General features: G+C 32.8%; 3 protein-coding genes and 1 pseudogene across 6 annotated transcripts; 2 read left to right on the top strand and 2 right to left on the bottom strand.

Annotated features, from left to right (window-relative positions):
- The first annotated feature begins 1660 nt into the window (after positions 1-1660).
- LOC108450240 (protein WHAT'S THIS FACTOR 9, mitochondrial) lies at positions 1661-4596 on the top strand. The gene is made up of 2 exons (XM_017747774.2): positions 1661-2094; positions 3057-4596. The coding sequence occupies exons 1-2, from the start codon at positions 1817-1819 to the stop codon at positions 4057-4059; spliced, it is 1281 nt and encodes a 426-aa protein (XP_017603263.1). The 5' UTR covers positions 1661-1816; the 3' UTR covers positions 4060-4596.
- LOC108450241 (serine/threonine-protein phosphatase PP2A-4 catalytic subunit-like) lies at positions 4370-7420 on the top strand (annotated as a pseudogene).
- Positions 7421-8940: 1520 nt separating this feature from the next.
- Positions 8941-18722, bottom strand: LOC108451890 (exocyst complex component SEC3A-like). 3 transcript variants are annotated; one of them, XM_053027662.1, is made up of 26 exons: positions 18374-18722; positions 18174-18277; positions 17887-17957; positions 17093-17173; positions 16834-16901; positions 16541-16643; positions 16091-16242; positions 15171-15288; positions 14569-14673; positions 14140-14241; positions 13912-14049; positions 13535-13663; positions 13363-13443; positions 13204-13278; positions 12923-13096; positions 12699-12834; positions 12517-12566; positions 12178-12348; positions 12013-12092; positions 10677-10758; positions 10370-10467; positions 10167-10275; positions 9991-10059; positions 9643-9708; positions 9473-9562; positions 8941-9253 (listed from the first exon to the last, which is right to left on the bottom strand). In XM_053027662.1, the coding sequence occupies exons 1-26, from the start codon at positions 18559-18561 to the stop codon at positions 9143-9145; spliced, it is 2751 nt and encodes a 916-aa protein (XP_052883622.1). In that variant the 5' UTR covers positions 18562-18722; the 3' UTR covers positions 8941-9142. The 3 variants fall into 3 exon arrangements, with proteins under 3 accessions (XP_052883622.1, XP_017605083.1, XP_017605084.1); XM_017749594.2 differs by lacking the exon at positions 18174-18277 and having other exon boundaries at positions 13363-13455; positions 18387-18722; XM_017749595.2 differs by lacking the exon at positions 18174-18277 and having other exon boundaries at positions 18387-18722.
- Positions 18723-20869: 2147 nt separating this feature from the next.
- Positions 20870-24527, bottom strand: LOC108449991 (F-box/FBD/LRR-repeat protein At1g13570-like). Of its 2 annotated transcripts, none has more exons than XM_017747401.2 (5): positions 24306-24527; positions 23847-23963; positions 22057-22902; positions 21622-21777; positions 20870-21441 (listed from the first exon to the last, which is right to left on the bottom strand). In XM_017747401.2, the coding sequence occupies exons 2-5, from the start codon at positions 23859-23861 to the stop codon at positions 21160-21162; spliced, it is 1299 nt and encodes a 432-aa protein (XP_017602890.1). In that variant the 5' UTR covers positions 23862-23963; positions 24306-24527; the 3' UTR covers positions 20870-21159. The 2 variants fall into 2 exon arrangements, with proteins under 2 accessions (XP_017602890.1, XP_017602891.1); XM_017747402.2 differs by having other exon boundaries at positions 22057-22899.
- Positions 24528-26386: the final 1859 nt, after the last annotated feature.

Genomic DNA, 26386 nt, shown 5'->3' with positions numbered 1-26386 from the left:
AATTATAATGTATGATATCAACTAGTTCATTATTATGGAAAAATATTTTTTTATTTTTAATTAGTCTTAAACTTTATTTAACAAAGAAGCCTAAATTGATAGAATAATAAAAACAAAATGTAAGTAAAGATCACACCTGCATTTTAAGATTACTTAAAAAATGGGTCATAATGAATTACAATTTATATTATGAGATGTCCGAATATTGAAATTTAAATACATTAATTTTATTTTGAAATATATAGTATTATACGTCATAATATAATATTGTATTCAGGGAACCAAACACCAATTAAAGATATTCATGTATCTAATAGGGCCTAGACTCAATTTAACAAATTTCCAGACCCGAAAAAGTAGATTTTCGGTCCTCAAAGTATAATAAAAATAATTTGTATTTAAATTTGATTATAAAAATATTTATAAATTTGAATTATTGAATAATAAATTATGTCGGCCAGAGATTGAAAATACAAAACCTAAACATGGTTGGGGCGAAGCACCTGGCTCATTTACCTTACTTTGTTCATTGTATAAAATTTGAGTTTTTCGACTATTGATGATTAACATTTCACTATATTATTTTAAATATAATTGATTATTTTAACTACAACAACATTCCATCCAAACACTTTCATTGCAACAAATAATGATAATCTATACTTATATATTAAAAGAGTGTCTATGCTATTGCCATGGTGACAGGACAGGAGAAAATGCCTTAAAAGCAATTGGTAGAAATAAATAATGAATAATTCTAAATTGTTGCTTATACAATTAGATCCCTATTTGAAGCATTTAAAATGTTGAATTAGGTCCATGCCTCTAATTAATTAATTAATGTAATTTGTTACTAAATTTAGACTAAAATAATTATTTTTGAGCAAAATTAAAATAAGTTATATTTCTTTAATTTTAGTCTCTCTATTATACTTAAATTTGAGATTTACTTTTATACTTTCATTTCTAATATAATTTGGTCTCTATATTTTTATAATATTATTGATTAGTTCAAATAGTTAAAATCATTAACTTTTCGATTAAAATATTACGTAATTATATTAAAATAAAAAGTAGATAAATTAAATTCTAAAGAAGTATTGACTTAATTTTTGGGTAAGCAAAACAATAAAACCCTTTTTGAAAAAAAGAAAACAGGCATCAATTACTAGGAATTAATTGTTGATGGTATAAGATTACTTACAAATTGGCATGTTGAAACTTTCCTTTGTATGAGCTTAAGTTCGTAATCCATTTTTTATTATTGAAGTTGTAGTTACATGAAAGTGGGCATGAGAACTAGCCTTGAAACAATTTTTTAATAGATGAAAAATGTAAAAAAACTAGTTAAAAGAGACGGAGAAGAAAATTAAAAATAAAGAAAAAAAGAATATAAAAGAAAAAATTAAATTACTCAAAATGAAAAATATGGAGATTAGTTGTAGAATTTAACTTAAAGTTTTATTAAAATGATGATTTAACATATCACATTAGGTTGTCGTTACACCGTTAACGACAATTAACTGCTCAAACACTAGAATGTTACAACATTTTAACTTAAGTGACTAAAACATAATATTTCAAATATAAATAACTAAAACGTAATGTGAGATAAAATAAAAACTACTATTTTAATAGTTAACCTTAAAAATAAAACATCAAGTTGGATACACTAAAATCAAAATTAGACCAAACGTAAACGACTGAAAAGCACTGCTCCAGTTCTCTCAGTAGGGAAAAGAAAACTAAACAAAATTCACCAAAGACTATACGTTTTTCGCTTTAATTGGTGATACTTTTGCAGCTGCTACAAATAATGTTCAAAGCCAAAATATTTGTTTCCTCCATAAAAAACCTACTTTCACATCCCCAATTTGAGCATCAACAATGGAGGGGCATAGTGAAAGTGAGGTTGAAATGGGTTAAGAATCGTAGCCTTGACCACGTGATTGATACCGACACCGATCTCAAAGCGGCTTGCCTCTTGAAGGATGCTATTAAACGCTCGCCCACCGGTTTTCTCACTGCCAAGTCTTTTGCCGATTGGCAAAAGCTCCTCGGCCTCACTGTCCCCGTTCTTCGCTTCTTGCGTAGGTATTTTTTGGCCTCATATCCTCCATTTTTTAAATGCCCTTTAGCTGGTTTTGCAACGATGAATAGTTTTTTCTTTTCTCTTTTAAAAAGCTTCATTTTAATTGCTATTTCTGTTGTTTACTTTTTGCATTGTAATGTAGCAGTTGTTATACATGATAAAATCATTATTTATATTATATGAAAAATTGATTAAATTTACATCAAAATCACCCTTTTTGTTACAAAGAAATTTGTGCTTTTAGTTTTGATTAGCCAATATATTTGTATTTTTCTTTTTAATGGCAGAAGCACAAAGCAATACCCTATATGTAGGTTTTGGCATTAGTGAATCCTTTTTGGTGGGTAATTTGCTGTGTTGTTATATCTCGTGATACCCGGACACTTCATTTTTCTTAAAATATTTGTATTCGACTCCATATTTCCGATCATAGCTCCTTCAAAATACACTGAAAAACTTAGAAGAATTTGAACATACTCGTCTAAGACATATATATATATATCTGTATTTGGCACTCACCTCAAGCCTGATTAACATAACTTGGTAGACATTGTCAAAAGAGTGGTTTTCCTTGTTTAGTAAAGTGATATTAACTTGAGTTGAATATGTAGAATAGTAGTTGAAAATTGAAAATTGGTTTTTCCGACTCTGTTTTAAGTGTCCTACTCTGTTTGACGAATTCCCACATTGCTGTGTTGTTATATCTCGTGTTACTGGACTCTTTTACATTACAATGGCTATAAACTGTAGAGTAAAATTGTTCAAACACATAAAAACTTTGAAAATTTTGAGCATTCTAATGTCAGGCATATATACCCATATCTTGCACTAACCTCGAGCATGAGTAACATAAACCATTTGGCACTAACAAGAGACCTTGTTTAATAAACTGGTATTGACTATGAGTTGAATACGAAGTATAGCAGTTGGTGATTGCAAATTGGTTCTTCTGAATTTGTTTTAGGTACCCTACTCTCTTTGAAGAATTCCCACATGCACGTTACGCGAATTTGCCTTGCTTTCGATTGACGGGCACTGCACTCTTGTTAGATTCTCAGGAGCAAAGCATACACCAAGCGCATGAGAATGATACCATAGAGAGGCTTTCAAAGGTGCTTATGATGATGAGAAGTAGGACTGCACCTCTTCAGTCCCTTCATTCCTTGAAATGGGATCTTGGTTTGCCAGATAACTTCGAAAAAGTGTTGATCCCGAAATACCCTGATCATTTCAGTTTCGTTAAGGCACCAACTGGTGTTTCAGCTTTGAGACTCAAACAATGGCGCGAGGAATTTGCTGTTTCAGCATTGGAAAAAAGTAACGAGGGTGAGGAGATGGGAGATGAGTACAGGCAATTTAAGAGGGGCCAAACCACATTAGCATTCCCGATGAATTTCCCAAGGGGTTATGGAGCACAAAAGAAGGTGAGAGCTTGGATGGAGGAGTTTCAGAAGCTTCCGTACATATCTCCGTATGAAGATTCTCGGCATATTGATCCTAATAGTGAGCTTATGGAGAAAAGGGCTGTTGGTGTATTGCATGAGTTTTTGAGCTTGACAATTCATAAGAAGACCAAGAGGAACTACTTGAGAAGCTTGCGAGAGGAGCTGAACATCCCGCATAAGTTTACTCGATTGTTTACTAGATATCCTGGGATTTTCTACCTCTCGTTGAAGTGCAAAACGACGACTGTGGCTCTCAAGGAAGGATACAGACGGGGAAAACTAGTGAATCCACATCCTCTTGTTCATCTAAGACATAAGTTCTATCACGTAATGAGGACGGGGCTTCTTTATCGTAGTAAAGGTGCGAATCTGATACCTCGAGAAGACATTTTGCTGAAAGACATGGAGAATAGAATGGAAGACAAAGAAGAAGAAGGTGATGATGATGATGAAGACGAAGAATATGAAGAGATTGAAGCAGGTGATGAATATGATGAGGAAACCTCTGATGTGGAAGATTAATTTTGTAAAGAGTAATATGATTACATGATAGATTATATTGCGGCTACATTGAAAGAGTCATGTGATTGATGATTTCTTAACAGCTATGTTAAATTTATTTTTCTCAACAAAAGAGTTGGTTATTTTAAACTGATGTATTAAGAGGTGTATAAGGATTATAACACTTCTACCAAACGAGGCATCATATGTTTTGGCTCCTAGTTGTGTAACTGAAATTTGGCCACATCCTCCTATCATCACTACAGAGGAAAGAAGAAAAAAAAAACTTGCTTGGATTGATATTTGTGGGCTAATAATACTGGTTAGAGTGATGGTGAACTACTTCAGATTTTTTCCTTTAGATAGGGTTTTCTTTGGATCTAGAGTGACTGCATTTTATTGTATTTTTTTTTTTTTTGTTATCTTTGTGGTGGATACACTTTAATTCAATGTAATGTAAGAGGTAACTGTAGGGAAATGTTTTGCTGGCAGTTTTTATCATTAATTTCCACTTCAATGGAATTATACTCTGTGCTAGGTTGATGCTAGATATTTAAATCATCGGAGTCTCTGCTTTCGGTTACTTTTTTCTGTTCACAAAGATACATGTTAACTTTGTTCATAGTAGATTCTGCATTGCTAGCATTATCTTTTAAAATTGAAATCAACAACACTGAGATTGATATCAAATTTAAGCAGTAACTATTTGTGTATTTCATTTGGATGAAACCACTTTTCTACTATTTCATCTATTGGCGGCTTAGAAGTCCTTTACCATTCTCAGAGGAAATCATGAAAGCTGCCAGGTATGAAGTCTGCATCTTCTTTTACTTTTTCCCTCATCCACACACATACACACAAAGTTTGAAATTTTTGGTGTTATATTTTTCATACCTGAGTCTCAATTCAAGCTCTAATATGAGCTTTTAACCAATTATTGTAGTAAATGTCAAGCGAAATCTTTAGTCATTCTTTTCTCTTGCCAGATCACTCAAGTTTATGGTTTTTATGTTGAATGCCTGCGAAAGTGAGTTTTTATTGCTTAAGCTTCATTTGAAAGGGTGTAGTAGTAATAGCCTTAAATGTGCTAGCTCTACTAAATGTCTATTCATTATCATTTTTGTCTTCATGATATTTCTTAAACTATGCTTATTTCTAGTTAAGAAAATAAATTGGTACTGTATTTGCTTTGATTGTAGTTGCTTCTTTCTCTTGCCAATCCGTGATAATACTTTTTACAATGCTTTGCTTACAGATATGGAAATGCTAATGTTTGGAAGATCTTTACTGACCATTTTGACTATTTTCCATTAACTGCTTTGGTGGGTAGAACTAATATGAGGTGCAAACTGTTTTGATTTCAATTAATAGCAACATAAATCTTAGGAAAGAAAGAACTAAGGACATGCATATTGGCCTTAGTCCCTTTGATGTTTGGCATTTATGTTTTAATTGTATTTCATTTGGCTTTGCAATTGAATACTCTTATTGTGCTCCATATTTTTTATTATCGTGGTACTAGACTACTATATTATATTAGCTTTGATCATATTCATTCTATCTGAATTTTAAGTTTTGAGAACTCATTTTGTCTTTCTGGTTGGGCAAGAAAAAGTTGGGATTTATAGCTTGCTACCTTTATCCTGTTTCATTTTGAAATCATTCTAAATAGGAACTAGAAGTCTCTTACTTTAAGAAATGACACCAAATCTTTTTGAAATGTTATGGAAGCAATTAGATTTTTCTTGTATTTAACGTTTATTGTAAAGTCAAGATAAACGACTGTATTGCTCTATTGTTTTATTCCTGGCTAAAAAGATGTATTGCCTTCGTAACGTTCAAACTCGACTTTGTACCTCTTAGAACAAAAGGGAAATGATGGTAGTTAAAATGCTATTGTTGTTTCTGTTCACTGATGTAGTGTTTTTTTTCTTCATCTTAGGTGTCTGCATGGTTGATTGTCCTTTCAATTGAAACCGTGGATAACATAAGAAACTTTGACCGTGTTCAAGAGGTTCCTCACGAAGGCCCCATGTGTGATTTATTGTGGTCTGATCCAGATGATCGATGTGGTTGGGGCATCTCACCTCGTGGTGCTGGCTATACTTTTGGTTGGTAACTAATGTTTGGAGTGACCATTCTTCAAGTTTTTGTTGTTGTCTTGCCTTTTTTGTTTCAGTATTTTAATATCAAAAGTTTAAGTTCTTGTTTGTAGGATATATCTGAACAATTCAATCACACAAACAGCTTAAAATTGATTTCTAGAATTCATTAACTAGTTATGGATGGGTTTAACTGGGCACATGTAATCATTCATGATTCTTACAAGTTAAGCTCTTATTATTTTTTGCTTATATGCTTGCTCGGGTTTATGAATTCCCAATTATTTCCTTGTAACAGGAACGAAAGGTGGTAAACGTATTTAGTGCCCCTAATTATTGCTATCATTGTGGGAACAAGGCTTTGATTTTGGAATTCGATGATTGCAAGAGACACATTCATCCAGGTCTTTCTTCCCCCATTTCACTCTTTTTCCTTTTCCTATCATTGCACACAAATTAAGGTAAAAGAGCAATAGCTAAGTTTTGAAATTGAATTCCCGGATGCCTCTTCCTAGTGTTTGTAAAACCATTAAGTTCATCTGGCTACAGTTTGATCCAGCTCCAAGGAGAGGAGAACTCGATGTTACTTGTAGAATGCCCGATTATTTCCCCTCCCCTGAAGGAATTCTCTGATAGCTGGTTCAAGATACTTCACTTTTCCTCCACTACTCCTTCCTGTTACACAGGTAGTTGCCAATCCTTTGCCAAACTATGTTGCATCTACTACCTGCCAATTTTTACATTCTTTTTTCTTCAATGATGAGTACCGAAAGCATGTTTATTAGTCTAGCAAGATGGCCTCTAATGTTACACTTGAGTATTCTGTCTAAAAAATTGTATAGCTGATGAAAGACACACCATCATAATGTAGATTTTTGTGTCTGTTTTTGATTTTTTGTATTCCCTATCCTTCCGTTTTTGTTCTTCTTAGCCTTTTGGGCTCTACTGAAGATGGATTTTATTTGTTACACGGACTTGGATGTATATGAGCAGGTATCCTACATATGTATGTTCATAGTTTGTTTAATTTTTTCCCCATATATTCGGAGTATCATTGGAAGGCCATATCGTCATACTTATATGCAGAAATGAGTCAAGCACATGTTGAACAGAAAAAAGAATATGAAGAGTCAGAGCAACGTGGGGTGTTTTACCTTTTTAGTTTGGATCGTTCTTTGCTTTAGCTTATACTTTTAGGAGATATTTTGTGAGATAATTTTTTCTTCTTTGGCTTTGGAAACGGCCTTGAAAAATGGGTTGATTTCCTTTTATTAGTAAAACATTTTTTTTCGATTAAATCACTTTAGGGGCGTAAACTTGGCAATTCTTCTCATATTGGGGTCTTAACATTTTTCTTGATCCAAGTTAGGTCTTGAACATGGCAAATGTTCCTATAGTGAGACCTAAACGTTTTTTTTTATCCAAGCTAGTCCTTGAAAACCATAAAGTTTAGGCCCCAATGTAGGCATAATTGTCAAGTTTAGGCCTCAACGTGGGAACAACTGCAAAGTTTAGGGATTAACTTGAACAAAAGAAAGTTTAACCCCAATGTGGGAAAAGTTAAGTTCAAGTCTGAATGTGAAAATAATTGTCAAGTTCATACTCTAATGTAAAAGGAATTACAAAGCTCAGGCCTCAATAAGTGATTTAATCTTTTTTTTTTTTTCACAAAACTATTTTTCATGACAAACATATAAGGAAAAATATTTTTCAAATTTTTTTTTTCTTGTGAAATAAACAAATCCTATACTAGAGATATGAGAATGGCCTGATTTGTGGATGGTTAGCATAAGTTATGTCAAGTAGGATTCCAAAATAGAAATTTTAAACTTTGTATCCTAGAGGGATATGGTATATATTACCAATAACTAGCAGATAAAAAAAGGTTTAACATAGGTTTTAGCACAAGCAAGCATTTGAAATCGGATCTAATTTTGGGTTTAGTCCAATTGATTCATAATATTCTAGTTTCAAATAAAATACGACAGTACTATTTGGCTAGGAAGGTGGACGAAGGCGACCATGATAAATAATAATTATTAAGTGAATAATTCAAAACACTTCTTGAATTTGTTAAGTTTGTAAATGTTATATGAAAATAGTAAATTGTTATGACATTACATATATGATAATATATTTTAAAAATAATATAATTTAACTTAACAAATTTAACAATCATGTTTGGAATGATTTGGATCAAGAATGAAATTTCAAAATTTGAAAATATAGATTAAAATCATCAAATTGAAGTGCAAAGTTTAAATCTGTAAGTTATGCATATTATAAGGTGGTTATTAGAATTAAGAACTAATATGGTCTTTTCATGCTTTGCAATAAGTTGATTATTTGTTTGTATCAGATTATAAAGTAAAAATTTAAAGGGTAAAACATACTTGAAGCAAGGTTCATAATTGGATCGGTTTCAAATCATTGGCTGTATGGTTTGATTAAATAAAATCATTAAAAATTATAAAAAATAAAAAACTGTTTCAAGTAGTTTTTAGATTGACTCATTTGGTCCATATCGATTTGTTAGTCAATTGATCTAATACTTCTCTCTGGATTAGCATCCAATTAGTCCGCTTCGGTTTAAAAATCATGACTCCGAATCTTTATATATTTTGTATATTTAGATTTTAGTCTTTTTCTCTTTTATTTTAAAAAAAAAATTAATTTCTCTATGTTTTGAATTTAAAATCCACTTTCAAATAATATATAGTCACTTAACAATATTATAAAAATATAAAAATTATGTCGAATATAAAAATATAAAAATTATGTTAAAATTAAAGTATAAAAATTGAATACAAAGTTTATATATTAAAGGATTAAACCATTTTATAAAAATGGAAAATAATAAAAAAGAATGGTGGGTGTGTGCCACCTGTCATCAAGAAAGTCCTTTAATAGGTATATAGATCTAAAGCAAAAGCTAATACAGCAGTTATCGACTCCAAATAGAAGCACAAAAATGGATTTTGTACTGGGGGAATTCTTACCCTTTACAAGGAAGCAAGAAGATTTCTTATCTCGCTGACCGAAGGGATGCTTTCCGTCGGGTAAATTCTGGCTGCAAGTTGGGTGATGCCAACGTATTTGTCCATAAATGCTTTCTGTCAAATTCCCAATCAAAATGAATGAAACAATCATAAGTTTCTTTTTCGGTACAAAAGAGGTTGTCCGAAATGGGGCAAAGGATTGCCATGCAACAGTCATGGCCAATGCATACTCGGAATACGAATATGGGGATGTGATCTTTCAAACTCATGCTAGACATGTATTGCTGTTCCACATTCTTATCCGAATTTGAGTAACATAGGAAGTTAGCTTACCTTGCACATTTCCCACAAGGAGGGTAACAATTCCTGGGATGTTAAGCTCTTCTGCAACTTCTTATGCATTGCAGCGATAGACTTGTCAAACTGAAAGAGACAAGTAAAGATATAGATTCCACTCTTCGGAACTAAGGACAACATGTTGGGAAAATTGTTGATCAACTCACCCCAGATAAACTGGATTTTAGCATCTTCCGGAATTCCATTTTAGACAATCCAAGCTGGAACTGTATCTGAAAATTTTCAAGGACACAATCAGCCAAATCATTCATTTGTCTTATGGATGGCGGCGATGTCTAACACACAAAACTCACTGATTTCCTTTTTGTAAAGGAAAAAGAGATTCAATTTTTAATATGATTCCGGGTTATGTAAACACAGGATGGAAATATGATACACCCTATTCATTATTCTGTAAAATTAGTGAAAAGTTGGATTGATACTCTTGGGGAGTTAGCTGAAGAGACAATGGATAAATTATGAACATGGCAAAACAATGTTATTAACACACTGACCTCTTCCGGTGAAACTGTAAACATTAAATCCTTAATCTTCCGAGCAAACTGGAAAAGTCGCTCAAATTGCTGCAAAGAGATCAGGTCATAACATGGAAAGCTTTTTCAGTACACCACAATTATTTAACATAACTGCTCAACAAGTAAATTAGAAGCCACCAAAGTGGATTACTTACAGAATGTATTAACATGTTGATATGACGCATACATGCTTCCTCATAAGCTCCACTTGCTTGTTGATAAAATTTGGCTAAGGTGGGCACAAAATTGGCTACGTCATACAAGCTGTGAAGTGCACATGAAAGAAACAAAGAAAATCACCTTCCACGATATATATCCACATCCATGGAAAAAAAAAAAGAGAGAGAATTAAACAAACCTATTTAGAAATGCTGCATAGTTTTCCAAAAGAAATATATCGTAGGTTTTGGGATCTGTTTGTGCAACTTTTTCGAGAGTCACAAATATAATACTAACCTGCCAAACAATATTGAATTGAAAAATCCTTTCATTAATAAAGCCTTATCGTTGAGCTTATTTATGACCCATGACTCAATTTCATGCAATGGTATGCTGATAGTAAGCAAATCTAGACCTTAACACAACATGCTTAAATCTTATCATTATGTTAAGGTTAATGAATGTTCCATCTCGAGCTCACTTAACAAGGGTGAAATGCAACTTACAAGTTTTGTGTATGCCTGATCAACCAAGTCCCTAGATTGTCCCTGGGCGTACTGTTCCATGCGGATGGCTAGAGTTGCAAAGCTGTGCATAAGAACATAAAAATTGTTTAAAACCAACTTAAGTAATAATCCGAGCATCAATTAAGTATATTAAACCCAGCATCAAATAAGAACGTTTCAAACTTGTAAATAGACAATCCAAAGTATTGCTTTAGTACTGTTTGGCTGCAAGAATTGCAACCGTTCAGAGGCTGTTTGATTGTAGGGATTATAACTGTTCCATATACTTTAAACTTACTAGCAAAAACTAGAAAATTGGGGCCTAAGCCATGTAGTACACCAATGGATACCAATTCATAGTTTATAAAGGAAGATAGTGATCTATCTGAAGATCTTGAGACGAATAAAAGACTAGTCGGCAAATTGAAATTCCCTTATAGTGTGACTCGTCCTAACATTGCATATTATGTTAGTATTGTAAGTTAATTCATGTATTCACTAAGAGTCAAACATTAGACAACTTCGGAGTAGATTCTATGTTATTTAAAAAGTGCTCCACTATGTGATCTATTATATAAGAATCATGAAGACACTAGCATTGAGTATTTCTTAGATTTAGATTGGGCTGGATCCAAGGAAAAGAGATCCACTACAAGATAGTGCTTTTGTTGGAGGAAATTTGGCGTCATGGAGAAAGAAGAAACATAAAGTAGTGTCCTAATCGAGTGTAGAACCATAATACAGAGCTATGACACAATACATGAGTGAGATTGTAAGGGTGCACCAAACTATTAAGTGAGGTGGGTTTAAAGACTTCATTGCCAACAAAACTGTGATGTGACAATCAAGCCGTTCTTAATATTTTTTCTAGTCTCATGTTGCACAAATGGATCAAGCACATTGAAATAGATTGTCACTTTGTTTGTAAAAAGATTTAATAAAACTTAGATCTACAAGCTTTGCCAAAACTGGGACCAATAATGGGCTCAAATTGATTATGTTTATAATAAGTTAAGCATGATTAGTATTATGCAGGGGAACTTTAGAGAATAGTGGATGTAAATATCATAGGACATTTGTAAGTACTATCTTATTTATTTTTATTTTCTTTCCATTCTAGTTAGGTTGTAACTAGCATAAATTTAGACCTTGAGATAGAATGCGATACACATTCACTCTATCTTTTCTTTTCAATTTCGTTTCTTTTTCTTGATTTGTTTCACAAACTAACCATTAATGAAAAACAATTACCATGCATATTTTCTTTGAATATTTATCAGAACTGGCCTCAAATTAACCATCTCTGCATTCTCACAAAGACTAAGATTCACTTTACCGAGGTATGTATGGTAAGATTCCCATTTGACGCACATTATGCTCATTTCTTTCAATTTGATGACAAGCCTCATCAACAAACTGCAAATGCAATTGCAGCCTAAACAAGTTATTTTCATACTAAATGCAAAAGGTCATAAAATTCTCAGTTTCCAAACAAACATACCCGGTTGAACTGCAAAGAAATTTTTGACGCTAGGTAACCAAGCAAGACACGTACAAATCCTGCTGCATCAGCTTGCTGGCCAGATAGATAGCGCTCTGTTATCAAATGCATCGATATGCAACGTAAAGGATCAATCTTGTATGCCCAATCCACTACAGCGTAAAAATCTTCCTGTAATTCAGAAACATCAAAAAAATGTGCTAATAGAAACCAAAGGAAAACAAGTACAATAGACATTCATGATTTAAAATGTAATAGTAATTCCATAAACTCAAAAATAAATAAGGAACACAACAAGGAGCAACAGAATCTATCCGCAAAAAAATCCAATATGCTTACATGAATTCCATCAAGCAAATCTTGAAGTGATTCATTTAATGATTGCAGATCTGCAGATTTTATATTGAAAATCATATATAAACTAACATAGAAAAATCATATAGTTTCTTTTTTTGAGATTTTGAATTAGAGGAAAGGGAGAATGCGTCCAACAAATTATAAAGGCACAAGAAAATGATTACCGGCCTTGCTGTCATTGCTATCCATGTTCATAATTCCCAGATCATCATTGGATCCTCTTTTATTACCATTAGCACCAACTCCTGGGGGAACAAGTGCAGGAACTTCAAAGCACATGAAGTGTGCTAAGAAAGAACTCTGCCGTTTAAGCCATGAAGGAAAAAACTGTAATAAATTAAGACTTGCGAAAAGATTCAACCTAAACTACATGCAAAAGGAACATTACCTCATCTACAAGTAATGGAATGAAAATCGTCAACATTTTGATATAAGCATCGGAGAGTGCAGAAGTGTCTGTACTATTCCCAATTTGATTGCCACCTGGGGAACCTTCCAGCCAAGTAGTTGGACTTATTGATACTTTTGTACTGGCACGAAGTTCATTGGCAAATTCACGAGCCTAAACAGAATTTTAATTCCTTATCAAGCACTGTAACCAGAATAAAGTTCAAATGAGAAATGCATTTCTTTTCTAGATAACTATATGTTTAATTTTGCATTCCAAACCTCTCGGCGCAGAAGTAAGTTAAGGGAGCTACAATAAGCTTTCCTCAAAGGAAGCAAGCAATTTTTATCAAGACTCTGAGAGGGAGAAGGAACAAAATATCAGAAACAACCAAGGGGTGATGATATTTTACAGATTTTAGGGTTGATCAGCAATTTGACCTTTAAATGTTGCAGAAGGTGAGCATATATCCTGCATTTATATCGCAAGTCAGCATGATCAGGTTGCTTCAACTGTCCCCGCTGTTTGGAAAGCTGGTTAACCGCATTAGGAATCCTTGCCACACAATTGACATAACACTTATCATCACGATGAATAACATGAAGGAAATACCTGAGAGAAGTAGTTTTTGTCACTCATCACAGAGTCCACCAAATTGGCAAAGTATTTTATCAAGAAACCAGAAGCTCTCCGGACAAATGTAGCTTTTAATTTTTCGAGTTCTGCCCGCTTCTCTTTAACCTAAAATAAAAGGCACAACAAACAGAGAGCTACTTTTATTCTTCAGTGGCCACATATATCGGATCAAATAGCAATACTAGTTCATTGCAAAGTAACTGAAAGTAAAAATTCCAAAAAAATCCAAAGTTAAAAACAGACATCGAAGTGATCAGCTTGGGTTAAACTAGACATGTACCACATAACCAACTGGATAATTTGCTTAACCATAAAACTGAAGAAACTGGGGGAAATGAGAGTAGAGTCCATACAGCTCGCATGTTTCCATAAGTGGAATCCAAGTTAGGAACTTCAATGCCCCGTAAAGCTCCTGTTAACCACTCACATGCTTCAATATTTTGAGTCATGCGAGCCTCGTCAAACTTTCCTCTTGACATACATGTTGCATACTACATCAAATAAAAGAGGTTATTAGGAGGAATACAAGCGACATACCTTAGCTGAAGTCTAAACAAAAAACATAAAGATGGATAACATACCTCAGAAGGGACACATAATCGTTCAAGAAGCTTATCAAGTTCTTGGATGAGTGCTTTATTATTTACAGAATGCATCTCTAACTTATTGTTACGAGTTTCTATCTGTATATTGTGAAAAGAATTACAACCAGCATAAGAAGAGGTTAGATGTTGAAGTCAAGAATATATAGTTTCTATCTTCAGATTATCTACTTTTGGAAAAAAGTTGCAGCAGACTAGAAGCAAATAAATAATACAAATGGAAGTTAGAACTATCTTTGCTTCAGACAAGCTCCTGGTAGAGGGAAGTGTAAAACAAAAAACGTCAAAAGCCCCTTTCTTAAAATAACTAAGTTGAACCAGCGTGTAAGGATTTGGCATAATGGCAGGAACAATGACAGACAGAGAAGAACCCTACATTTTAACAGACTATGTACAAAAGGTCCATACCGACTCAATATCTTCTCTTATGTGTCGTAATTTAACATTGAATGTGCCTAACCATTCATCCATGTCATCAACACAATGAGTTGCCGCGTCAAGCCCTTGCAATACCTGAAAGACCAAATAACAGAAAAATAATTTGGTGAGTAAGAAGCATATGATTAATAAAGATGAAAGCAACACCAAGATTTATAAAGAATTTTCAAAAAAACCAAATAATGTCCTGAACATATGAAAAATAATAAAAGCCACAAGGAAAGAGGGAAAATAAACAGAAGTTCCTCAAGCACAACAACATACTCATTGAAACTATTTAGGAGTAGACAAACACAATAAGAAGCTGTCATAGAAAAATGGCTAGAAGTCAAAGTGAAGAAATAGTGAAGTTGAGTACATCCGAACTGGGAGTAAAGAAGACCACATAGAACAATTGATAAGCCTGTTCGAAACCTAAAGCATATGGGTGTGGGACTGGATTAAAAAAGCTATACAGCATGGAACAACGGAGACCATTGATTCTTCATGGTCCCAACATGATGTTAGAGAGATTTGAGAATATACATGATGTAAAGGAAAAAAATTGAAAAGCAAAAGTAGAATGAAAATACCTCTTCAACTAAAGGCTCACTTTCCAACATGGCATGCACATTTGCTGCTTCCAGAGCAAGAAGCTCTCGCTTCAATCTTGCAGAAAATGCCTCAGCTTCACCAATTCCCATGACATAACTGTGTACCATGTTATGAGAATTTAGGATAGGATTAAGACCTTCAACATTTAGCGACTAAGCATAAAAAACAGTATATTGCTTTTCAGTAAGGCGAATGAAACAGATGAAGAAAAAGACATCAGGAATCATAGACTGCCATGGAACTATGACCACTACAAGAATCAATCCATATCTTCAAACACCTTTGGCTCTGTTTCTAAAATAATCAAAGATATTACTGACAAGATAAGGACCTCCTCCCGGGCCGCCTTTTCAAGGGGAATAGATATGACTTTAGCCATCTTTGAAATTTGGCAAATGATACATGAAAATAAAAATGAAAATGCAATGGTATAGAAACCTTACTCATCTGATATCTTTCTGAATCTAACCAACAATATATTAATACTTGAATATCAAATTTAAAGAATTGGGCTGCATGTATGTTTCATGCCTTACGTCTACTCTATCAATTGGCGTTACCATTCCGTACTTTAGAAGGAAACTGGCTTTCACCGAAGAACCTTAGGACAGAATAGAGGAAATACATTAAGGGGCGAAGCCATAAAATTTTTGAGGGGCCAGATTTAAATTGTATATTTTTACAATAGTAAAAATGCAATTTCAACATTTTAATAGCCATCTTTATAACTTTTAAAGGATTAAATCAATTTTTTTAATCATTTTTGGGGGTCAAAGTGTAATTTTACAATTACTAATTTAAAATTTTATAAATTATAAAGGGCTTAAATAGAAGTTTTTCCATTTTAGGGGGGCCTGGGCCGTTGCCAGTCCCCCTGGCTTCGCCACCGAATACATACCTGCCCAAAAGGGCCTCCATGTCGTCTTCCTCTGCAGTGGAGATAAGATACTTTTCAACAGTCACCTTCAAGTCACTTTCTGCTACTCTAGTAGAAACTGGACCATGGCCAGCTTGCTGATTCTTTTGGGTAATAACTGAGGGTTTATTTTCCTAGATACAATATAAAAGTCAAAGACAAGAAAGAGAAGACAGATTCAGATAAAACTATTAAAATAAGATTTACTGAATCTTAGGGGAAATTAAATCTGCTTCAGATCAGAACTCAACAATATGAAATGATACTCATTAGAGAGAGTATCCTTAAACTTTGTCACTTGGCAGAAGCAACAAAAAGATTATGTTATACACTAGACTAGAGAGTTTTTCCAATTACTCTAGAATTTGCATAAAAATGATTTAGAATTAATTCAATAGTAAAGAACTCGGAAAGAATAAAAATATGACTCACCTTAGCCCAAAGAGCCATCTCCACAACATCTATACCAACAACTTTGGGGAGACGACCAAATGCTTCTTTACAGACGTTTAAAATGCAGAATAAAATGCGGTTTCTACAAAAATATTGAAGAAAGAACATAGAAAAATCAACAACTATAACATCCAGTTGTAAAAAGAAAACTAAGAAAAGAATATAAGAATTGGGTTTTTTCAAAACCAAAAGGAAAGGACCATAAAAGGGGAAAAAGAGCTACCCTGACATGAAAAAAGTGATATCTTCAGTTCAGAGATATCTCAATTTACCTGTCATCAATGTTGCGCATGGTCCATTGAGGTGGAGCAACACTCTGACTTGAGAGGTTATCGAATCCCTAAAAGAAATCCAGTAAGAAGCAGAAGAAAAAATCTCAAGCAGGGAGAGAAACGGCTTCAACTTCAGCTGAATTACTTCATTAGGTAACATAAGCGCTAAGAATTATTTGGCCTACTGAATTGACAAAAATCAAAGATCATACAGCTTTCAAAGCATATACTAATTCAAACAACAAAAAGAAGGGCTTACCATAGTAAAAGTACATCCACTGGGTTCATTAGTTATAACCTCCACCCTTGAAAGATGCTTCAGCTTGTACAACTTAGCAGGCTGCACAATTTAAATGATTTATATGTCAATCTAGAATAACTAAAATCCTTACTACTTAAGAACCTTGTCTTAATCAAATAGTACTCCTCCCTTTGTATTGGAAGTTATTGAATTTCGCTTTCTGTTTATACTAGAAATATTCTCTTTTCTTTAACGCTAAAAGAGGTGCTATAAATGATTCCGTGTTCCACACGAAGAGGTTGACAAATGACTAACTTTAGTTTCTATTTGTTTATTCTTTATTTTTTATCCGTAGTAAACTTCAGTAGAAAGTGAAAAGATATGATCCATATGAAAAATGAACAAAGCAAGCTCCTACTTTACCATGGTCCATGGCCATCTTCAGATAAGACTCTTGATTAAGCACAAATGCACTCTAAAGAAAACTAATTAGACCCTGACAATTCTTTTTGGTAACACTGAAATCTAATCTATAATGAACAATACTTAACTATATCAGCATAAGAAGCCTGAGGTGCACATAAATGCACCACCAAAGCCTTAACAAAGAACCAATAAACATAAAAGACAAAAACCGTTTACAGGGAAGCCTAACCAACCATGCGATGGCCACTGTTAAGCTCTAGCAAGCTACCACGTAGTAACACCATAAAGCTTTAATAATGAACCATAAACCCACTAGATAATCTTTCTGCTTTTGTTCTTGTTTGTCCTAACACACATTGTCTAAAGGATTGCAATAAGAGAATTACCTCAATAACTCCTCCACTAGAATACTTCAATACTCGCAGAAATGCTTGTTTTTTGTGACCTTCTGATTTCACTGCACAAACCATAGTTATTGCATGAGAACATGAAAACTTGCACCTTCTCTAAGGGAAAAAGAAAAGGTTAAAATACTTCATATTTACTTGCATCTGGCTTCTGTGAAGAAAAACAAGCTTCAAGAATCCAACATTATTCAAAATAAAAACTCCAAAGGGGACAAATAAGGAACCAGATGCTACTTCAAATGTGATCATATTATGTAAATCAAAACCTTTAAGAAGTATAGTTTTTATTCCTTGAATTCGAGCTGTCCTATCGGTTGTGCACAATTTTACTATCTTTCGCCAGTAGTTCAACATCGTGTTTAGCACAATTCTAGCATAATCAAAGACATTACAAATGAAAAAAGAAAGTAAAAAAAAAAAAATCCTACATCCTGCATTAAAGGAAAGAAAATACTTGTCAGATTACCGAAAAGACGTACAGCAAAGAGCAAGGACTCTAGGTTTAGCCATGTAGCTGGCCAATTTGCCAGATTTGCCCCATATCCCGCGGCGTTTAGCTACGCGAATTGATATCATGATCTTCTGCTTCGAACCTTCGATTGCAGCTTGGCAAGCTCGCCTTAGCTCCTCGTCATCGGCGCTCGATTTCGCCATTTCGGTTTTGTTTCAACCCTCTCCTTCCTATGCGAGCTTTCCCTGGTGCCCAATCTCAAAGAGAGGAAATGTTAAAAAAAAAAAAAAAGTAATTAACGGTTAACGGACACAAACCAACAAAATGAAGAGGAAAACCGGTTGCGTTTCTTTTTCTTTTAATTTATGGATAGATGAAAATCATTTAAAATAAAGGCATAATCACAAATTTAGTCCCTAATATTCATCTCTTTTGTCACTTTGGCTCTAATTCTTTTTTAGCACTCAGACTTCAAAATTTTGTCAAATTACTTTTCTTTGAATAAAAAATTGACTAAACTGTTAAAATTTTACTTGCAATGACATGAGAACATATGTGACAATCCATGTGTACTTCATAAAATTTCAAAAAATCTATAAAATAATAATAATTTCAAAAATTTTAAAAACTTAGTAAAATTTTTAAAAGAATGTCCAAGTTAGCAATAAAGTACATATGGATTACTGTAAATTTTAACAATTCAATTAATTTTTCTTTAAAAAAGTAAATTGAACTAAATTTAAAAGTTGAGAGCCAAACTAAAAATATATAACAAAAATAATTAAAAAAAGTAAATAAAATTAGATTTACCATTATGCCTGAAATAAATTACTAGTATTTAAATCAGATTTGTCTAGTTAATTTTGCCTAAATAATGGGTGCGGTAATAATTCATTTTATCTATATTACATTTAAACCCCTGTGATTATTTTTAATTGAAAAATAGCTAATTTTTTTATAAAAAACAAATATTACTATAAGAATATATTTAAATTCAAAATAAAATTAAAATCTCTAAGATTTTTATATCTTAATTTTACTATTTCAATCAAATCTTTTATGATTTTACACTATTTTTTCATCTACATCAAGGTTGTGTCATAATCTAATTTTGTTTTATTTTATTAATGATACACCAAAACATTGTTGAAAAAAATTCATGATAATGTTGAGATTATTATCTTTTAAGGAATATTTAAATTGTTATTTGATATATTGGTGAAGATTTTAATTTCGTAAATAAAATTAAGAAATAGGTTAGTATGTCATTTTAGCTTTTAATTTTCTTTATATTATTAATTAAGGATGTATGCTAATTAGATTTGTTTATGGTTTGGGTAGGCCGCCCGATAGCTCGACTCAATTTGGGGTGAGCTTGGACATAATTTTTTATGTCTTAGGTTAGTCTAACTCGACTCAAATTCAATTTAAATAATAAAAATATTTTATTAATTTTTGAACAGTGAAACGAGTTTTTAAGCAAATCGGGCCAAGGCGGAAGTAACTTGAGCTTGAAAACTTTTTAAAATCAGACCACAGCCTGACTCATAGGTAGGTCTAATACTATTAGTATATGTAATATAGGAAAACCCAATTTCTAAGGCGCTTTTATTTTGGGCACTTAAAATGAAATCCTTTCAATTTCGTTACTCAATTTTTAAAACAGTTTCATTTTAGTCGCCCACCCATTAAATCTCTAACAACAGTTAACTTGTATATGCTACATCATGTCCACACTTTTATTTTGATCCCCAACATCTAAGTTGCTTTCATTTAGGTCATCCCAAAAATATCTTCTTTTTTTAATATTAATTGGGGTAAAAAAACATTAATGATTAAAGTGAAAATGCGGTAGAAACTAAAATAATGCTTTAAAAATTGTCAAATTGTACTTGTTTGCCCCATTGCCGAAAGTTCTAATTTTTTTTTCAATATTGAAATTTAAATTTCAAAACATCAAAATCAAATAAATAAGTTATTGAAAATTTTTATCCCTTAATAGTATCAACCAATTTGTTACTATAATATTGAACTTAATTAATTAATTTAGTCTCCTTTTAATTCTTAAAATTTTATTTTATGTTTTTAAATTAAAATCAACTCAAATAAATCATCTTTAATAATTGCGAATGAAGCCCAACTTTTATTATTATATGATCTCAAGCCTTTCATGCTAAGCTAAAATTAAAGAATTCTTTTTACAATTAATTAAATAAATTAATTTTTCTTAAGTATTTCTATGTATCCTTTAGATGGGTGGAGTTATGTATTTCTATGTATCCAAATTGTGATATTTTATAAATATTATTAGTGCTTAGCTTTAAATGAAAATGTAGTTCTTTTTTGCAGATTTAGTTTATTTATTTCCATAATTAAGATATTAAAAAACAAAATTTATATGTTTTATAAAAAAAATTAAATGAAAATGTAGTTTAGTCATTTTGATAAAATTAAGATAATAGACACTTGATTCATGCGACCACAATGTTATTTAATAGATATGCATTCAAATTCTAAAATCCAACATTTGTACCATAAATAAAATACAATAAAATAAAATCGGATTATACAATTGTGGATTTGGGACTAATTATTCAAAAAATAGAGTAAAAAAAACAAACCAAGTATTATAGAGCCCTCATATGGGAACAAGCACTTAACAACTCTGGTTTTATGCATTAAAAATATAAAGGGCACCCCCCTGATAAGGAAGTGCCCCTGATAAGGAAGTGAATAAGCAAACCTGCCATGGATGCCATTTTCCTAAAACCCTGAACTTTCCACAATGGCAGCCATGAGTATCATGGGTCCAAATAAATGACTTCTGCATATATCGAAGCTCGCCGGAACCGCAGCAATTCCTTCATTAACTCCCATTCGCCTTCCTGGGAAGCAGGCTTAACAGTCAACTGCTCAAGCACAGGTGAATTCGATAGCAGGAACTTGATAAAATCCATTTCCGATTTAACACCAGAGATGCCAGACACTTTGACCAGCCTCAGATGTGCAAACAAAGAGCTCCAATGATCATCTTCCCAGAAGTTGGTGGATCTTTCCATGGAAGATTGTTCCTCGGGCCGAGCCTACATAAAACATCATACATTTCTAATCTGCTAATCGACCTCCGAAACCAAGAACCATTACATGCATAATCTTTTTAGATTAACGATGTTGCTAAAAACATTAATGCAATATAAGAGCTGGAGATATTACTATTTGCATCATCATAAAGAACCTAAAAGATTAAAAGATATGGAACTCACCAACATTTCCAACTCTAGGAGATTTGGACAACTTCTTAGGAGGCATAGAGCAGCGGTATTTTCCTCCAAATCATCAAAATCTATACGAATCGATAAATGATTCAGATCAACACATAGGTTAGGCAACCTGCTCGGCACATATCCCATTGCCAAATACTGGAGTGGAAAAAGGAAAAACAGTATATATTAGAATCTGCCATGGATAAGTTAAAGTGGAATATGCACATTGTAGAGGACTTGAACAAGCATATCAGGATTCAATAACCATTTTTCGGGATATTTTGTGTATGCAGACACCTGTAAAAGGCAGTAAAAGTGCATATAGATGTCCAAATGATAATGAGCACACAAAGACACTCAGATTGAAATGTCCCAGGGAACCAACATATCCAAGAAGATACTAGTTCTATATAATGATGTTCACTACGCCATTACCTTCAAAAAGTAACTCTGAATCTCCAGCCTCCGTATATGAGGCAGATTAACAAAGAATCTGAGCAGTTTACTAGAATTGTCTCGAGCATCATTCTCTTCATTGTCAATATTTACATACAAACCAATGGAAACATAAGATAAATGGACCGTATTCAGAAAGCTAACATCTTCAAAAATACCACCAATGTCAAAGAATTGCAGATTTGGTGCATCAATGACAAGATGTGTGACACCAGTAAAGTTCATCAATGTTAATCTCTCAAGAGAAGGGCAGCTCGAAACGAGCTTTTCAAACACATCTTGGGTGATGGTAATATGCTGGAGATCAAGACTCTTCAAATTCTTGAAACCTTTGAACATCAATGGAGGTTTTAGCAAACAATTAAATAGCTCCAAATGAACTAAATTCTGGCAATTAAATAAACAAGAAGGTGGTTTGTAGCGCTGGCCCTTCCATATTTCCAGCACGACTTCTTTGATAGAGCTCCTTGATATGCAAAGTATCCATCGATCAATGTCATTGACACCTAAAAGATCTCGATGTGAAAGTTTGAATTTGTGTATTGGACCGTTGTGAAGTAAAAGTACATGGTCAATGATGTTTACAAGCTTGTTTTTTATGAAAGATTGGTCTTGGGAAGAGAAATTAAAACAATGATTATCGAACACAAGACAAGGTATCTTAGCCCATTTGTATCTCCACTTCCTTGACAGAACACTGCTCCTTACCGCATCCCTTATCGGCAAACGTGACAAGATTTGATCAATAACATGTCCTGGTAAATTGCTGATCCTATCAAACTCTGCATCTGTTTTGCTGGGCAATCTTGATGGTTCTCTTTGCTTCTTAAATACTCATAACAGACAAAACAAGCAAGTTAATGAAATAATACATAAATAGTTAACACCTATAAAGTATTGAAGTTCAACAAACAAACATAAGTTATACGATGAAAAGCAAACTAATCGCAAAAGAAGTGGCCAAGGAAACAGATTAGTTTCCCATCAAAATCATTTATGATGATATATTGCACCTTTTTAAGTTATGTAGTTGGTAATTGAAACAAATTTAACCATGGAATCTCAATACTCTAAAGATGGCAAGTACAAAAATGCAAGCATTTTGAAAGCACGTTGTCTGAAATAACAGTACATAACATTATAAAGATAGTCATTGCCAATCCTTAAAACATGGTAAACTTTGTCCTAATACTCTGTTGTATCTCCATTGGTTAAGCTTATAAAACAGATTAGTCTCCTATGAATCTCATTGATGACAACAAATTGCACCTTTTCAGATTATTTTGTTAGTTATTGAAACGAATTAACGCAGATTCTCGATATTTCAAAGGAGGCAAGTATGAAAAAGCAAGCATTTTGAAACCATAATGTCTGAGATAAGAGTACATAACATTATAAAAGATAGCCCTTACCAATCTTTAAACATGGTAAAATTAGTCCTAATCTTCACTTAATCTCCATTGTTTTATGCTTAGATATACAAGCAAGAATGTCGGAGAGTTTCAAACAGACAAAACTAGACAATGTGACCTATATGGTTTCTCCAGCACAAATCCAACATCACTGTTGGTGTTCTATTTTATTTCTTTTTTCAAGATGGATACTATGGCACCTTAAAAAATGCAAAATCTATCAAACCCTCAATTCAGCAAATGGAAACATAACAGGAAGAGATATCTACTTCATTTCTTAAGGCTTTTCACCCCATTACTGAAATGAAAAAGTGGCTCACATATAGAAACAATAGAAAGAAAGAAAAAAGAACTTACGATTACAATGCTCATTCCGTTTAGTTGTTTGGGGGATTTCAAGAAATGATCTTAAATTATCCAAAAAGATAATTAAACCATCAAGGCCTGGTTTTCAACTAATCCACCAGCCGAAATCTGAGATATTTAAACACAAAAATTTGTTCGCTATATGTTCAAATAGACACTCATAATAATAAAATAAAAGCTTTCAACTTTGAATAACTTTAAATTGAAGAACCAGTGTATCCAAAGTAAATATAACCTTTCACTATAAAATGTCAATGAAATCAAGAAAAAAGGAAGAATTTAAAGGTTTTAAGTAGTTTGAGTAAAAAAAAGGTACTTTCCTTAAAATAGAATATGAAAAAAGAAAAGGGAAATGGGGAAATTTTATTCCATTAGAGCTTACACTGAACCAAATGTTGAGATGATGAGATTGTAATAAAAAGGGGATGAATAAGAAAGGAAGATAATTACCGTAAGGAGGACGCATAATGTTCAGAGAAGAAGGCAGGGGAATTTGGTGTTTGGGGAAAGCCTCGAAAGCCGAAACCCCAGTGGCAGTGCACTGTGCGATGTGCGCGCGTGTTAGCCTTTAGGGAAGGAACTTACCTTCTTCACAATCACAGGCCTTTTTACCCATTTTCGATCAACTTGGTAGGCTCAATTAAATTTGGGTTGTTCTTCAATATTTTAATTAGCGTTAGTAATAAAATCTATTTTTTAAATTTAAATTGATTTAATTATAAATATTAATTTTTAAAAATTGGGACTATTTAAGTATAGGTTAAACCACATTATTAGTCACTAAATTATGAGTAAGTTTTTGTTTTAGTCATTTAACTAAAAAATTATAATTTGATCATTAAATTGTTTAAAAGTTTTTTTTTAAGTCATTAAGGTATTAAAATAGATGTTATATTACTTGATTTATTTGCATTGCTTGCACCAATTAAAAACTTTATTTTCTTTTCTTTTCTACAGTTTAGTTTTGTTTTCATGAAATAGCTTTAGACATCATGAATCCGCGAATCAAAATTCAAATAGTTTTTTGTTTCTAATTTTTGATATTGACTGTAAGATTGACTTGGATCTAAGGTGTGTTATACTAATCTTCGAATCATCGCTCGGAGCACGTCAGCGGAACTTTTTTTTATTAATGTTGAATAATTTAGTGATTTAAATGGAAATTTTCAAATAGTTCAGTGACATATTGTAATTTTTTTTTTTTTTTTGCTTAAGTGGCCAAAATGAAAACTTACCCATATTTTAATGACTAATAGTATAATTTACCCTTAAGTATATACTCAACTAAGCTTAGGTAAAAAACTAACTATATCAAAATAAGTCCCTCAACTTACTTGATACTAATAGAGCCTCTAATTTTCTTAGTAGAACCCTTTCCATTGAGGGAGGTGATAATAAATTAATTTAGAGATTTCATCAGGGTCTTTTTGGTTAAAATTGCTTCTTCCCTTTTTTCCTGGATGAGCACCGCTACCACCCCTCATCAATCTCAATAAAAAACTTGGGTTAATCTTTGGCAACTTAAACTTCCTTCAAAGTCATTATTTTCCTATGGAAGATATGTAATAATTGTCTTCCCACAAAAGACCTCCTCTTAATAAAACACTCTATTAATGGTAATATTTGTCCTCTCTATAAAGAAAATAGGGAAACCGCGAACATCTCTTTTTAAATTGTAATTTTTCTAAGGCAATTGAATTCGATTCTCTTCTTGCGCTCTGCTCTAACTCCTTAACTAACTAATTCATCTTAAACTGGATTCTCCAATGGCTCCAAGAAAACAACACCAACTCTCAAGATTCAAGAAGCTTCTGTATTGCTATGGCATGTACCCTTTGCATTATATGGAAATCAAGAAATGAACTCATATTTAGAAGATCTAATCCCGATCCTTTAGGTGCTATTGAAAGAGTATCTGATCTCTACCATTCAATTTTCAACACCTATCTTGTTAATATTTATCAAGTCAGTCAATCAAGGACTCAAATTTCGTTCAGTTCTAGAGAACACTCCTCTCAATGGTCTCTTCCATGAAGCATTGTTCAAAATCGACTAATGACATGATTGAAGGGGTTGCTATTGTTCAGAACTCAAATGGATTTCAATTGTTGTCCATTCAAAGCTTCAACTTTGCTAGCAAACTTCAGGTTAGTATTCTTACCCTACGGGTTATTCTTTTAACCCTTAAGTATCATAATATTACTTCTTGTAAGCTAATGGATATCGACAAAAATGGACCAACATTATACTTGGACACACCAAAGTAGTACAGAAACTTCAATCAACGCTCAAAGACATCCGGAATCTCCTTCAATCTGTCACTATTAGATAGAAACCAACGGGCAATCACAAGTTAAGGAGAGAAGTAATACAATAGGCAACATGTGCTTTGAAAGCTTTCATTGTTTTTCTTCCTTGATGATGTATCAAAAAGGAATTCTCTGGGTAAAAATTATAAAAGAAAAGAAAGGGTTGTAAAGGAAATAGAAAGAAAATAATGTATGTTTATTTTGTTTGGATAAAAACAATAG

Source organism: Gossypium arboreum, chromosome 5, assembly GCF_025698485.1.
Source record: "Gossypium arboreum isolate Shixiya-1 chromosome 5, ASM2569848v2, whole genome shotgun sequence".
Classification (NCBI taxonomy): domain Eukaryota; kingdom Viridiplantae; phylum Streptophyta; class Magnoliopsida; order Malvales; family Malvaceae; genus Gossypium; species Gossypium arboreum.
Note: the sequence above shows the minus strand (reverse complement) of the source record. Positions and strands in the feature narration are given on the sequence as shown.

Excerpts from the sequence above, each read along its gene's own strand:
- LOC108449991 (XM_017747401.2), bottom strand. Across the intron at positions 21,778-22,056 it reads TTCAGAGTTACTTTTTGAAG|TATTTGGCAATGGGATATGT; the intron begins GTAATGGCGTAG and ends TTTCCACTCCAG. Across the intron at positions 21,442-21,621 it reads TCCTAGAGTTGGAAATGTTG|GCTCGGCCCGAGGAACAATC; the intron begins GTGAGTTCCATA and ends TGTTTTATGTAG.
- LOC108450240 (XM_017747774.2), top strand. The coding sequence starts at position 1,817 with ATGTTCAAAGCCAAAATATTTGTTTCCTCCATAAAAAACCTACTTTCA. Across the intron at positions 2,095-3,056 it reads GTTCTTCGCTTCTTGCGTAG|GTACCCTACTCTCTTTGAAG; the intron begins GTATTTTTTGGC and ends AATTTGTTTTAG.
- LOC108451890 (XM_053027662.1), bottom strand. The coding sequence starts at position 18,561 with ATGGCGAAATCGAGCGCCGATGACGAGGAGCTAAGGCGAGCTTGCCAA. Across the intron at positions 17,958-18,173 it reads AAAAACTATACTTCTTAAAG|TGAAATCAGAAGGTCACAAA; the intron begins GTTTTGATTTAC and ends TGGTTTGTGCAG. Across the intron at positions 10,759-12,012 it reads ATCTTACCATACATACCTCG|CTTTGCAACTCTAGCCATCC; the intron begins GTAAAGTGAATC and ends TCTTATGCACAG.